The sequence below is a fragment of the Sparus aurata genome, chromosome 23 (assembly GCF_900880675.1).
Source record: "Sparus aurata chromosome 23, fSpaAur1.1, whole genome shotgun sequence".
NCBI lineage: Eukaryota > Metazoa > Chordata > Actinopteri > Spariformes > Sparidae > Sparus > Sparus aurata.
In genome coordinates, this window is record NC_044209.1 from 16,432,642 (window position 1) to 16,448,268 (window position 15,627).

A 15,627-nucleotide genomic window follows, 5' to 3' on the forward strand; every position below is an offset into this window, starting at 1 on the left:
GTTGAGTGCGGTCATAGCTCAGAGGTCACATGACTTTGAGTGACAGGAATAATATGGCTGTCTTATTATTTAAGTCTGAGTGTGTAAATGGGAAATAGGACTGTGCACCTCCTCGTCTCCGTATTTATATTGTGCATCGGTTAAATATAGTTTCCGTGTGAGAGAGATGGCCAACTGGGGCCTGTCCTCCTTGGTTTCCGTGGCGATGTCGCAGTGATTAACGCGCAGGTATGCTAACCGCCGGTTGTCCGGTTCTCTTGCAAGTCAAACTTTAATAAACACACTGAGGGATCTGGGGTAAAATGGGGACTGCTGCAAAGCACTCTGGGAAGGCAGTTGATGGATGACCTGAAAAGTTATGCTGTTTTCTTGAACTTTTTGTGACAGTGTGGTAATGCCTAGCTTGCGTCCTAATAGAAGTGCCCCATGTGAAGATCACGTTTGCTACATACGGTAACAATGTGCAATTATTCACTGTCGGGCTGAGGCGGACGTGGTGGCAGCAAACGGGAAAAGTGAGAACGAACACTTTTACGGATATTCTTAGCCAGCAATTATTCTCAGCGTGTCTGCTTCTCACCTCATTATTTTTAGCTCTACCTGCTCGCTAAAAGGTCGTCGTGTTGTTGTCCCTCTTCTGCATAAAGTGTTGTTTTTATATTCAGTTAAATCCTGACTGTGATGTTTCCCTCATTGGACGTGTTTGTAGTCGCTGATGAGAGAGAAGAGAAAAAAAACAGGAGTGGCACTGATCCTTTCGCAGGATTGCTGAGACAAACAGATGCCTTCATTACAGACTGTGATTGGTTCAGTGTTTTAATGTTCTCTTCCCAGTACAACCAGTCTAATCTGATGGCCTCTCAGCAGATGGGGGTTAAGGGCGCCACATAAGGATGCTCTTTCCCTCATCCAGATTGATTCTGCTGGTCCAGGGATGGAAACTGGTAATCTTCTTGTCACAAGTCCTCTTCTTCAGCCTTTAGGCCAGCAAGGCCCATCTATTACGTAACATAATGGAAACAGGAGCTCTCATCTAACATCTTGTGCTGGCCAATGAAAAGAGACTGTGAAGTCAAGTTGTCAGGTGACAAAGCCCTCTAGTGGCAGTGTGAGCTATGACGCTTGTCCGTCAAGAGGAAAGGAGGAAGTCAGCTGATGTTATTGCGAGACAGAGAGGAGAGAGGTGGTTGATGTTGGATTGATGGGTCAACAAAACATTGGATGCTCTTTGCTCAAATTTCCTTTCAAAGCTGGATGCCTTTAACCGCGACCGTTACCACTCCCAAATGTTGTTATTGTGGTAACCATTATAACAGGGTGGTTATTTCAACCCAAACTACAAAGTTTTTCTAACCTCATAAAAATAGTTACATTAACCCAAACAATAGACATGTTAGATCAGAAAATATGTCATTCCTGTTTGGAATCCCTCCTAGCTGGATCTGACTGAGAGGAACCCTGACTGGTAGCCACTTACATGAAGCATACCCTGCTTTATCGTCTGATTTCATCTAAATGGAACCCTGAATGACAAACATCATGCTGTATTGAAGAAACCTTCAAACTAGCAATGGAGACCATAAACTCATTTGTCAACTGTTTACTGAGGTGATAAATCAAGTGAGTAGTTGGATCATTTACTCATAACCTTACATTCAATGGGACTTCTTTTGGAAACCGGTGGAGTCGCCCCCTGTAGGCAATTAAGAAGACTGCATATTTGAGGCGCTTCAGCATTGGCTTTGTTCACTATTGACTATTGTTGTTGAACGGAAACCATTTTGCTCTATCTTTAGCCATTTGAATTGTTTCGACTATGGGTTGAGAAAACTACTTCTTTAGCGAGATAAACTATTTAACCACCCACGGGATTATCTGAAAAAACATGAACTAAAGGCTGATAGCAGGGCTGTGCTTTGTTGACATTGTGGAGACGCGACTGAATAGTATCTGAAGTGTCACCTGCTTCCCTTTCTGAAGCTTAATGTTCGATACTAGAGGACACACTTCGTGTCCACATCTGTATGTGTTACAGCAGGCGCTACATGTGTTTGCATACTGTATGGAGCCATTTGTGCTGGCCTGGTATAAGCTCAGCGGCAAGCCTGGATTCCTATTACTCTAAAGTGGGATTCTCCACTACCTCTCGACAAAGTCAACTATCCTCTCGCAACCATTTAGCTCAATTACCACTGAGTACAGATGGAGCTATCAACACCGGTGTCTCCTAATGGAGCCCGACAACTGCAGCTGCGGAGACCTCCAGTCAGATGGCGGAGCACCCAGGAAGTGATCCTGCTTTCACAGGTTGAGAGTCCCCCTCCCTCCCTGTGTTTGGCCCCTGTGTGAATACAGTAAACAAAGGCTGAGCGGCAGTGCACGTCAGACCGAGGCCCACACGCATTCACATGCGCATGCATATAAAAGCAGGCCTCATTTCCTCGTCAGTCTAATTAAATACAGCTTTTGATGATGAAAGTTGGGTTGTGATGAAAGGATATAATGAGGTGTTCCGAGTTTAAACGCACCTGAACACAGGATCTCTCCTCTACTGTAAACGAGAGCGCCACGGGAAAGAGAAAGGGCCCTGACACCTGTGTCTGCTCGGTTGGTTTTAACCGTCAGGGGTGGAAAGTAACTAAATACATTTCTCATTATTCTCGTACCTCAGTTGAATATTTCTGCTTTTGGCTACACTATACTTCTACTTCTTTGTTGTTGCTGTTTTCAGACTTTGCTTGGGTTTAGAAACATTTTTTATTTTTTTTTTATATAATGTCTAGACAGAAAACTCCTGCATTATCTAATGACCGATGCTTTAACAACTACACTTACCTAATTTTGGAGTCTTCACCAGCACAACACAGAAATTCCACAGAGCCCCTTTAATCGTTACAGTTACGGGCTGAGAATGACAACAGATAATAGGCAAGTTTGGTTTGCTGATTTTCACATCTGAAGCTCATTCTGAAATTCTGAATGATAGCTCAGACGAGACAGCAGCCCGAACAAACTGTACATAAAGTATTTAAAACTAGCTCCACCTGGACGAACTACAACATTAAAATGTTACTTATACGTCTATATTAGCAATCAGTGTTTAACCAATGATAGGGACCGTTATTTCGCAGGTCCCCTCAGTTTAATTGTTGGTAAAAACTTATTGTCCCCAAAGAGCAATTGGTTCGCAGCATAGAATACGCCGTAAAAGGAAACAACAAACTTCTTTACTTAAATTAACGGACCTGATAAACAGAATCTTGTATGAACTATTGCGTAACGATGTGTATTCCGAGCCGTATCGCTCTCTAAAATACCCAAGAGAATTACCTCCTCTCAGCTAAGTGGTACATAAAGCATCATCTCCATAATCGACTGCACATCTCATCATCAAAAATCACCGCAGCCCGTAATCCAGTGAGCTCACATAGAGATTGCCGACAATCGCTCTCCGTACCATATCTCGCTAATGAGCTCATTCATATCCTGTGTGTCTGCATGTGTGTGCGTGTGTGTATGTGGCGGCGGCAGCACATTTGCATGTATGTGAGTGCGGTGTTTGATATCCTGATGCCCTTTGATGTTTAATTCACTAACAAGGCTAGAAAAGGCGCGCAATCAGAGGAGACCAACACCAAACGACGGCGTACAGAAGACATACATTGCTGCCGAGGGAACGGGCAGGCCGCAGACACGCACACACAAACACACACACACGCACACCATCACTTCATGTAACATCAGTGAGCTTTGGAAGCAGCGTGTCTGAAATGAAACGATCTCATGGCTAATGCCTCCTTTAATATCATTTCCTGCTTTGTATTTGGCTGCCTGATTTACAGCCCATAAATCTGTCTTATATACATAATGAGGCTACAGTGGGATAGTCTGAACGCCGTGGCCCATTAAACACTGACGGGCGGCTGCAGGTGGAGAGAGATGTCACCACACTAATTAAATCAGTGATGGATAGTCAATACGGGTGCCAGTTTTCTCCTTTTACAGCCACGGTTGAACCTGCAGACAACGCACAGACGTAGCTGTCATGGCGAGTCGTGTCTGTTTGTCTGTGTGAGAGAGAGAGAAATAATAGGGAAGATGGCATGATCACGCAGGCCATTTTCTGCTGTTTTTATACCGGCGGTGGTACAAGCTTCCTCCGACTTCTGACAAGCTTCTTTCTGTTATCTGCTCCACACTTCCCCTCGCGTTCACTGTCTGTTTTCTGCTCTTGATATATCTCGTGTCAGCTCCTGCAGCCTCTGTCCTCCGTCTTCTTTTCTCTCCGACTGAGTCACCGCTTCATTATTGTTTTTATCAGTGTCACAAGACAGATTAGTTCCTACGAGTGACACGATTGATCGCGTGAAGCCAGTTTCCACCCCCGGGGAACTCGGATGGCTGCCAGGGTCTTGTGTTTGAGTAGATCAGCGTGTACCAGTGTGTAGCAGGCCGTCATTTGTCTGTTTGACATCAGAGGACTTGAGCCGTTACTTAATGTTTGTTTTTGGGGGAACTGCAAAAACTAGATTTTACATTTAAGTGCTGACACATGACCAAAGCAACTTCTCTCTTTTTATACACTGAAAGGCCTCCTCGCTATCCAAGCCTCAGCCGTTATTTAATGACTACATGCAAGATCTGTCAACTTAGCCTTCGTTAGCTCAGCTGCTGTCAAAATTTAGCATGCTGACAGTCTACACTACGGCGGTGAGCATGGCAAACACTACTGCTTACTGTTGGCATGTTAATACTGTCATTGTGCCAACATTAGCATTAAGCCCAGAGCACTGAGAGCAGAGCTGCTAACATGACAGTGTTGTGCTTCACCTGTCGCCATCCTAAAGTGTGTGAAGAGGAGTAAGGAAGGCTACGATGTTCTGACTGTTAGTGTGCACTATTAAGAAAATACACAGATATAAAGTAAGGATACCGTGTGACAGAAAGCAGCTATTCTTGTGGCAGATGCACTTGTCGTGAGTCGCTTTGGACAAAAGTGTCTGTTAAATGCCCTAAATGTAAATGAAGCTGTTCAAATTAGTACTGTCGGTACAGTCTAGCTAATTGATCACAAAAACTAAAACTTCCACGCTATTTTAAAAATGTTGACGCTGTTTGAAGACGCCTCGCTTCTGAAACGCACTACTAAGAAAGCTGATTTCCCCCCAGTGGTCATATGCAGTACTGCACTATCTCTCTTTGTATGATGAATTTTTATTTCTTCTCCTTTTTTTTTAATTCATAAAACTTTATCGTGTCATAGAAAAGCTTGTTTTTATTTTGCATAAATTCAGGCACAGATTCCTGGCCCAAAATATCCTCCCAGTCCGCTCTCAATATAAAGTCCAGAGGCCGAGCAGGAGAAACTCTAAAAGTTAGGTGATGTAGTTATGCAGTTGGCCGGCCAACATGAAGCAAGACCACTTTTTTGGCTCATGTGCCTGACCAACAATTTCCATTCCAGTGACTGGGTGCCATCTTTGAGTCTGGTCATCCAGTCCTTAAAAAACATCCGTGGGTACGGTCTTCAATTTTAAGGTGTTTTTTGTCATCAACAGTCATCCTTTTTTCATTGATTTAGTGTTTGTTGAAGTCGTTAGAGATTAGGAATGAATACCCTGAGATGTTTTCTCTCTATCGGCAAAGCATTCGCAGTGATGCCAGCAGCTTTGGCAGGTGAAACCATCAGTCCTCCCTCTCTCTGTGATTGACAGAGCTAGTCTCCAAATCGTGGACGTGAGCCTGTTTGGTGAGGCCCACGGCGGCTGGCTGGCGGCTTTGATGCCACCCACATGCACACCCACAAACACGCACACACACACACACACACAAAACTGAGCCCTGTCGCTGACATCCATCTCTTGTTATTTCTGTGTGTCTCTATCTCTCTGCAGATCCGTTTGTTCTCCCTCTCGCTCTTCTTTATTTTCCTCTTCAGCTCTGACCATTGTTATTTCTTTTCCACTGTCGCTCTACTTCCCCACTACAATTACAGCAACTTTTGCGTCTCTCTGCCTCTGTCGCAGCTGCTTACAAACACTGTAAAAAAAAAAAAAAAAAAACTCTCTCTGCCTCCCAGATGCACATGTAAACGTAAACATGCAGAAAGACTCTTTTCAGACCAGTCCTGCTGTACGCAGCGTTTGCCCTTCACCGCTGCAGGTCAGACTGCTGCTTGCTCAGTCAAGACTGTGGGCATTGTGTGTGTGTGTGTGTGCGTGTGTGTGTGTGTGTGTGTGTGTTCTGACTAACCTGACAACACTTGTGGGTTCACACAACCAGGAGAGAATAACCGAGATCCCCTCGGCTATGAACATCCCTGCGCTGCTTCCTCCTTTTCTCAGCCGATCAGCTGAGCTTCGGCCTCGAGGAGAGGGAGCGTTTCATCATCGTACGAGATGAGATCGCTCCGTGGTTCTCGTTTCTTCACTCGTTTTCGTCTATTTCGACCTCCAGTGTGGTTTTGATGCTTTTGCCTTTCATGTGCTTTCATTGCAACACACACATGTTTAATTTTTATAAAGCCTTGGAGTGATTTACTCTCCACTCTTTTGCCTCCTTCTCTCTGTTTGCTCTCTCTCTGCTGGTTTTCAATCTATCATTGAGCTTTCTCTAACCCATTATCACCATAGCAACTGTACAGTTGTTCACTTTGTTCCCCCCCCAGCCCCTCGTACAAACACACACACACGCACACACACACACACATTACGATCACGGTCTTCTAATTTAATTGTTCTCTCGTCGTTTTTCTTGTTTGTTGATCTTTGAAAGATTGAACTCCTCACACTGACGTCTGGGGACCATTTTGCTATTATCCAGTGCGTGTTTGTGTTGCGCATAAATAGTTCCACTCACTGTTTGGTAAAACAACAAATGGAGAGAATTTCCCTGATGGGGCTTCTCTGAGTCACATCACGAAAAACCAAATCAGCTCCCCAATCTGTCGGGTTTGTTTAATCTCAACTGTGAAGGCGATGAGTTTTCAAACGCCGACACTGTGCTGTAAAAGTTTTTAAGACTCTCTTTACGTAGCGATGTTTGTAAGAGCGGGTCCACATGCTGTTTGTGTTGTGCACACGTGTCGTACGTACACACATTTCTGCTGCTCGTTTCACGCTGATCCACCAATTAGCAGTTGAGATGCACAAAGAGGCGCAGTAACAGGAACGGGTCACACGTTGTCAGTTACTAAATGTAAATGTCACGACAATTTGTAATGAGTAATGTGATGCTTTGAATTTAACAAAAAGGTAAGCAAATATGAATAATTCAGAACATATCAGACAGACACAAAAGAGTGACACGTGTTTCTTTTTCCTCTTTAATCATCTCAAAACATTTTCAATGCAGGTAAAAATGCATGGACAAGATGTTGACATTATTTAGCATTTAAATGATCTAAATACATTTTCTATACATTTTTATCACGTTAATGTAAGTAAAGTAAAATATTTGCCTCCAAAATGCAGTGACAATACTTTACTTACGTACAGTATTTGAGTAAATGTACTTCACCGTCTACCATAATGTTGAGCAGCAATCCTTGACAAAGTCACTTTAATCTGAAAAAACACAAATGTAATCGAGGCTGATTATGGTTATTTTTGTAATTTGATAATGTTATATCGTGTATTCAAAGGATCCAAATGCAGGACACACACACAGAAGCAGACGAGTAAAGGAACAAAAAGTGAGCGCTGATGCTGATAGGTCCAAAAAAACAAAATCCAAAACCCGAGTGACAAAAGGGCAGGCAACGGAAAAATAGCAAAGTAAAAACCGGGGACAAACCACAGAACCGCGAGGAACAAATCAGGGAACACAGGCTTGTGGAGCACAGGAGACGCGTGGATGAAAATCGGACTGATGTGAGAACAGGCGAACCGACAAAGCGTAGGGGACCAACAGAGGCTGGAGTCCAAACCAAACTAATGAAGAGATGAGGTGCAGGTGGAGAGACACTGGGAACAGAGCAGTACAAGAGGCTGTAAGTAGCAAATAAACCCAAACCTCCTTTAATTTGCCTTCTCCGGCTGCTGTGGAGAAATGCAGTGTGTTGCTCGGGATCACTTCAGTATGCAGGACGCTCGACAGCAAGGTCCTCTGGTCACTTTGTCTTCGCAGCCCTCGGCCTAATTTGTATGGCGCAGAGGTGAAGGTAGCTCTGAAAGCTCTCCTGTTAACCAATTAACCCCGGACGTGTCTCACATTGCCCTCTTCACTCTCCCCTTTCTCTTTTCTACGCCGGCGATTCCCAATTAGTAATTAGATATTGTTACCTCTGGTAGTGCGTGCCTGTCAATGCCCGGCTATAATTAGCAGAGACCTGCTTTAGATTGTCACTCCTCCGCTCTCATCATCGACTTCTTCCTTATCTTCTGCCTGATGTGACCCCTCGCTACGCCTCTGAGGGGAATTTGGCGGCGGCATCCTCTCGCTTCACTGGAACTCGACTTCCCTCGCGGTCACGCCTCAGCGGCTCTGTCTGTTAGTGTCGACAGTTTATCCGCCGGCATCTCTACCCCAGCACAGCATGATGCCCAGTGTTTAAATGGCTGAGAGGATGCTGTTTCCTTCTGGTCATAAAGTCAGTGTCTAGATGTCCCACGCTTGTTTGTTTTGATATTTAATGTACTTCAGCTGCAAGCTTGTTCGCGTTTGGCTTTGTTTGGATTTGTGAGTTGTGTGTTCGCGCTTTAACAACAATGAAGGATGCGTAGGAGATTGACAGATTACCTCGAACAAACCTAAAGGGAAAGCTCTGTGGCGTTGTATATATCCGGGCATGTTTGCATGTGCATCTGAGTGAACTGACAAGACAAAGCAAGGATGAGTGTATTCATTCTTCACCCATGGATGGTTTAGTGAACAATGTCACCAGGCCTTGAGCCCCAGTGTCTGTGCGGAGAGACCGTTGCGAGCGTTTGTTTCACTGGCGACGCCAACGCAACATGTTTTCTGTAGGACACTTCAACACCGTACTCCTCATCGACAGAACGCAACGTGGGTCCTCTGCTGGAAGAAAACTTAAAACGACTACAACTGCCAGCACTGCCTCTTCAAGTGTTTGCACATTCAAGTATTATGCGTAACATTCTGTTTAATCAAAACAAAGAGAGAAAAAAAGGCTCAGCTCGCTGCCTGCACGTTGGAATCCGTTAAAAGTGCTGCAGAAAATGTATAAACAGCCACAAACGATCTTTATTTCATCAGCATAAGTAACGCCTGTGGTTTCATGTGATCTATTGTGTTATAACGCAGTGGTGGACTCAAGATGTTCGAGGGGCGAGGGCAAAGAAAATATAAAAAGGACCCCAACACACACTAACAACCTCCAAGACCGAATCCCATTTCCGATTTTTACTCCCGTCCCCGTTTCCGGGTGACCCCTTGCCCCTCAGAACAGAGCTACCTGGGGGAAGTGGTCGATATCTCCCTTCAAGAACCTCAGACGTCATCATTAGTCATCGGGATTGCTCCTGCGTTATCATCACGTCCGCCATTTGTCTGACGGAGATAGAAAAGCATGGACGCTCGCAATTCGTCGACAACCTCGCACATCAGTCAAGAAAAAAACAACATTTCTTCACCACGATTGGTCCCCTAGAGGGCACTTTATCATGTTTAATCCACCATAGGGGCATGCACAAATAAGCAATGATAATGTGTTGTTAGCCAGCTAGCTAGTTAGCTTCCTAGACAGCAGGAAACTAGTAGCAACTGTTGTGTTTTTTTTGGTGGGCCATGTAGCTCTAACACTTCACCCCGACTCCTCTATCCCAACAAGAATCGGGAACCCCCCACACCTAGATGTTTTTAGTTTTAGTTTAGTTTATTAGTTTATTATATCGAAGACAATCCCAATTAATTAACTGCATCAACAACAGTAAAAAGGGGCAGCTTTAGCCAACATGGCTAATATCCTGCTGTAGTCCCTGGCCAGATGACAATAGGCACCCTAAAAAACAAAACAAAAAAAACAAAAACAATACATTACAGCACACTGATTAAAAAAAAAAAAAAAGTGAATGTGAAAATGCAGGCCAACTGAAGTCCTGCTGTCGTTTTTTACTGCATTGTCATCTTGGTGGGTGTTCTTCCTGTTTGTTCGGCAGACTAATAACTCTGGGTCAGAAGAGGTGAGATGGAGAGGGACCAAGAAGAATTGCTGACGTGCGTCCCAGCCCGAGCAGTCGTTCAGTTTCGGTTATCGTGTGCATCTGCATCTTTTTCCAGCTCTTTGCACCAACATGAAGCTCCGCGATTGCCCGAAGGGTGGAATAAATGCACGCATGCACGCCGACACACACATACGCAGAAGCCAAGGGGCTCTGAGCAGATTACGTCTTCGCACCCAGACTCATCCTGCAAGCAGGGCCGCGCTCAGTCGGGGGCCCGGGATGACTGTGAGTGGAAACCCTGCCATTTTAATTACACCCATGGTTCCCGGGAGGAGGCGGGAGCGCAGATGAAGAGACAAAGACAACAGAGTAAAAAATGGAAACATAGAAAAAGGGAGATGAAAGTGAGGGCTCAGCACCCAGAGACTCGGGAGGGAAGGGAGTGTGGAAGAAAGGCGGAGAAAGAAACAGCATCTCCTCTGTTGCTGCTTGAGTCCCTGGTGCATGTTGGATAGATTCAACATGTTCCCTCATTTGAAGGGGTTGGAAAAAAAAGAGGGTTCGTGCAGTCAGGAGGCGAAAATGGTTTGCTGAGGGATGGAGGCCCAGGAGAGCAGGACTCGGGACACGGGGGGCATGACCATGACGCCATTCTCAAGAAAAGCCTCCAGGAAAGGAGACGAAAATAGGCGAGCTCACCATAAGGAGAACATGCTAATTATACTTTTCCAGGACACTCATGCCACTGACTCACCCCCTGCCAATCATAACCACTCAACAATCCCCCCCCCCTTTCACACACAGACTTTCCCTTTACGTCTCCCCGTCGCCTTCTCACTCTCCTCCCTCTTCTGCCGTCACGTCTTTTGCCTGAATTAGCTCGCATGTGGAGGGGAAAAAAAAAAAAAAAGGAACTTTTCGACAACGTGGGCCCACTTAATCAGTCAGTGGCCTGTATAATTACACATGCAGCCGTTCTGACACATTTCAGCGTGACGGAGGCGACGCTCGTGGGGGTTTACCCGCCCCTCATTTGCAGGGCTTTAATTACAGCCGTGTTTGTTTTGTGGTGATTGTGGAAATTAGCTAACCTCAGCTATCACAACCGGCTGGAGAACGTATGAATCGATGAAACCCGGTCGTGCTGATTAACCGCTCGCGCCATGGATACCGCCACGTTTATCCAGCTTCACTTTGGATGAGAAATGTTTTGGAAACCTATCAGAGCATCAATCCCCGATTGCTCATTAGCTCGATTTTCACTCTGCCTCAGCGCCAGATGTCCAGGCCAAGATAAACAGTCGCTCAGCTACTCTGCTGCTGCTGCTGCTGCTGCTGCTGCTGCTGCTGCTGCTGCTGGCACGAAACGATCGCTGCACGATGTGTATCTGTGCCTTCACAACATTTGAGGAGTGAATCTGGGAGGATGCTGGGAAGGTTTCCAGGAGAACAAGATGGAGAGAACTGACACCAAGCACGAAAAACACTCGAACCTTACACATTCCCACGCACCGATGACAGCCTGACATTTCCTCTCCATCTGGATCTTTCTTTCTTTCTTTCTTTCTTTCTTTCTTTCTTTCTTTGCGTCAGTGTTGTTCAGGGATGATACGATCTGTTTTGCACTCATTTATTCCATTCATCTCGGGAGGAGACATTAAACAGTAGAGTGATGCACAGATGTTCCGAGAAAGGCTCTTCAATTATGATCAAGGCTATTTCTCCACTCTCCCTTTCTCCTGAAATGTCTCATAAAGCACGGGACGGCTTGCCTTTCGGTTTTGTTCAGGCATTCCAACGCAGCATCACTGCAGTCGAAGTAGTCGTGAAATTTAATATTCAGGATTCCTGCACATAAACACAAAGTTTTAGTGTTTTCATGACTATTTAAAAACCCGACAAGATCTTTCTCTTTGTCCAAAGTGCTTTTGTTGCCAAAGCCAAACCGCAGACACAGACGAGATCCCTTGATTCTGGTGCCACAGTCCTCCGCCTCACCACGACTCCATCATAGTTCACACATGCAGTGTTTCATTCACTCAAATAAAAGTAAAAGCGGTACAGTGCAAAAAACAGTTGTGTCAAAGGTCATGAAAATAGTTGTGAATTTGTGACAATGAACCGAAATCCAGATTCAATTATGAAATATCTGACCGAGCTTCGGATGGATTGCTGATATTGTTCAATAAAAATCTGACATTCTTCCCAAGGGGATGGTTTTGTGCGTTCCGTTTGGTCGCCTGTCGCCGTGACTTCAAGGAATGAGTCAGCGAACGAGAGTAAACGTAACGTAACATTGCCTCCTCTGTTGACATTTGTGCTCAGATCCCGTAGATAGACTCTTGGCATGTGCGAGTAGTGTAACAAAGAAGACTCCCGTAGATCCATCGCTCCCTACGTCTTCTGTTCTCGTTGAGAGAACCCTAGCGGCCGAAAATGACATGCTGTTTGTTTATCTTTCCACTAATGTTGTTCTCAGCCATTGCCGATTGAGATATCTTTTTAAAAAGACCTCCTGCCATCATCTCACTGATTTCTAATATTTCACGTTCTTCCCATCCCTCTCTGTGTCTCCCAGGACCCCAGAAGCAAGCACAAGTTCAAGATCCACTCGTACGGCAGCCCCACCTTCTGTGACCACTGCGGCTCGCTGCTGTACGGCCTCATCCACCAAGGGATGAAATGTGACAGTGAGTGCATGCCCTGTCTGTGTGTGTGTGTGTGTGCGTGCGTGCGTGCGTGCGTGCGTGCATGTATGCGTGCGCATGTATGCACCTGTGTAGACTACACTGTGCTGGTTTCTGGCCCTAATGAGAACAGATGGGAATAGACCGGTACTGTACTCACATCTGCAGCCCAGGCAGAATTCACCGTCCCGCCCCTGCCGAGTCCTCTCCGCGCTCCCATTCTTTCCGCCCACACTCCTCTATTCAGTCCTCCCTTCTTTCTTTGACCCCAACCTGCATCGTGTCTTCCTACTCTCTTCCCTCTCTCCCTCTCTCTCTCTCCTCCCACTCATCCTTTCCCCCCCCTTTTTTTTTTTCGTTTTGTCACCCATGTCCCTCGTCACTGTACGCCGTCTCCATCCATCACCCTCCCCTCGCTCCTCCTCTTACTCCGTCCATCCATCCGCAGGGGCTCCGGCGGGGGCCTTTGTCGCAGATGGTAACGGTAGCACGCCAGAACAAGTTGACGCGGGGAGGACCATCGCCCATTACAACCCGCTTCCCCCCCCCGTCTCTCGGCGTCTCCTCCCAGCATGTCAGCCCGATGAGTGGAGGGAGAAAAGGAGGAGAGAGGGGGGGACGAATGGCTGGGTGGAGGAGGACAAAAAAATACTAAAGTTAGAGGACGGAGGGGGAAACGAGGGAGAACAAATGTCCTCTCGCCCCTCTGGTCTCTCATCTGTCACAGTCGCTAGCAAAATAATTCAGAGTAAGCTCTGAATTAAAGGCTATAAAAAGGCTAATTTCTCGTTCCAGTAAATTTGAGGGGCGATGCTTATCAAAATTAAGACCACATTCCCATCAAACATCTTGATCTCTGCTAAAGGAGAGCTATGAATCACCTCCCCCCTGTCGTTTACACTCAAATCTGTTCCCTTTTTTGCGCCCTAAGTTAATGTGCCGATTACTTATTGATGTTTGGGTGCGACGGAGCACCTTTGAGAGAAGCGCTGGCTGTTTTGACTACAGCTCTGGCTCATCTAGAGACATTTCTGCACCGAATCGCCCCCGGAAAAATCAGCACGGATCGTCCCGCCACGTTGCGTCTGCAGCCAGGCGTGCAAAAGTTTTGTGAAAGTGGCATGTGTTTTATGAATTCTGCTGCGTTCACTTTTCTGTCCATCTCAGGGGGTCGCGTCGATGTCCGTCAACATCGAGAGGCTGACAAACACATGGTGACTCTGAGTGGCAGGGGGCAAAAAAATCTACATATCCATGACAACTGATGAATATTTTATTCTTGCCAAGGATTTACACGTTTCATGTCAGTTGGTTTCACCACCCTCACTGATTTTGAGGCCTGTCGGCCTGTACAAAGACAGAAAGTCTATTGAAATGCTGCAGTTTAACTCAACAGTCTTATTTTTCTGTCTCCTTCCAGCCTGCGACATGAACGTGCACAAGCAGTGTGTGGTCAACGTACCGAGCCTGTGTGGGACGGACCACACGGAGCGCCGGGGTCGCCTCTTCCTCAAGATCGAGGTCAGCATGGACCGGCTACACGTCACAGGTTGGTCTCGCTCTCCCTCAGACTGTGGGTTTTCTTCCCACTTGAGGCTGCTCCCAGATGTGACTGTGAGTGGTTGATTTTCAGACAATTGAAACTAATCTCAGGAATGATTCATATTCATATCCCTCGGGTGCTGCGAGTGGCTCTGATTTGTGTTGTTTTCAGGCGTGACTGTGGCGACTGCTCCGGGCATTTTAAACAAAAAGCACCATCTTTCTTTTTTGGACGCACAAAAGCGAAAAAAAAGGAACCTCAGAAAACTTAAAGTCTCAACGCACCAGCGGTTTACAGACACACTGACTTGAGTGCGTGTCTGTGTCAGCAAAAGAATGAAGCCATGACCGCCTTCATAACCAGCGCGTGTGTTCTCAACACCTCCAAATTGTCCTGTCAGTCAAGAGCAGCACCTGGTGCGGACGACTCGGCGGTGTTAAAAACCCCCATGGCAGGGAGAGAAATGACTGCTGGGTCGCTAACACAACCTCTCTCTCCTTCTCTCTCACATTCTCTCTCTCACACACACACAAACACACTCACACAAACATGGCGAGACAGCAGTGCTCAGGGAATATAAGTGCTGAGGCCAATAACGTGTTGTTTTTTTTTAACTCCGGGGATTGAGTGGGAATAACCCGCAGCTACAGCAGGAGCAGAGTGGCAGATGTGATTGACTTGGAAATATATTGCCTCCATAAAAACAACTGACCGTTTGTTCGTTTGTTTACAGTCGTATAGATGAACAGAAATCCAGACAGAGAGACATTCACAGTGGTCTTACATGATTTGCTCGCTCCGCTGTTTATCATGTGGCGGCCTTCTGATTCACCCCGCTGCACACAGCGTCCAGTTCCTTTGTCCGTCCTCCTGCCGAACAAGGACCGCGATGTGGCGTCCTCCGTCAGCGAGGACGAGGACGTGAGGGCAGAATATTAACAGTGATGCCAGCGGTGTTCTTGTTTACGTTACCTCAGTCCTTTCAGATTGTGCTTGATGGGAACAACCTGAAACCGAACCGACGCACACTCACAGGGAGACGGCTGCAAACATGTTAAGTTGATTTGCTTTTTCCTCCCTCCCTCGCTCTGTCCTTCATTTTCTATGCGTACGCACACCATAAACACCCACCAGTGTTTATCAAAGTGTTGCTGCGGCGCCGCGCGGTGCCAACTTTAAGTAAAGGTGCAACAGTATGCTTTGCAGCATCTGCTACTGGCATATGTGGTGTCTGATATATAAAAAAAAAACATTCGGGACTTCTCTTTCTGTT

At 46.1% G+C, this 15,627-nt stretch overlaps 1 protein-coding gene across 2 annotated transcripts in view; it reads left to right on the forward strand.

Annotated features, from left to right (window-relative positions):
• Positions 1 to 15,627, forward strand: part of prkcab (protein kinase C, alpha, b) — a 106,039-nt gene that overhangs the window by 60,594 nt on the left and 29,818 nt on the right. For both annotated transcript variants that reach the window (XM_030408357.1, XM_030408358.1), the window contains exons 4-5: positions 12,703 to 12,814; positions 14,232 to 14,360. In XM_030408357.1, coding sequence (XP_030264217.1) covers positions 12,703 to 12,814; positions 14,232 to 14,360 — 241 coding nt within the window. The remainder of the gene's footprint in view (positions 1 to 12,702; positions 12,815 to 14,231; positions 14,361 to 15,627) is intronic.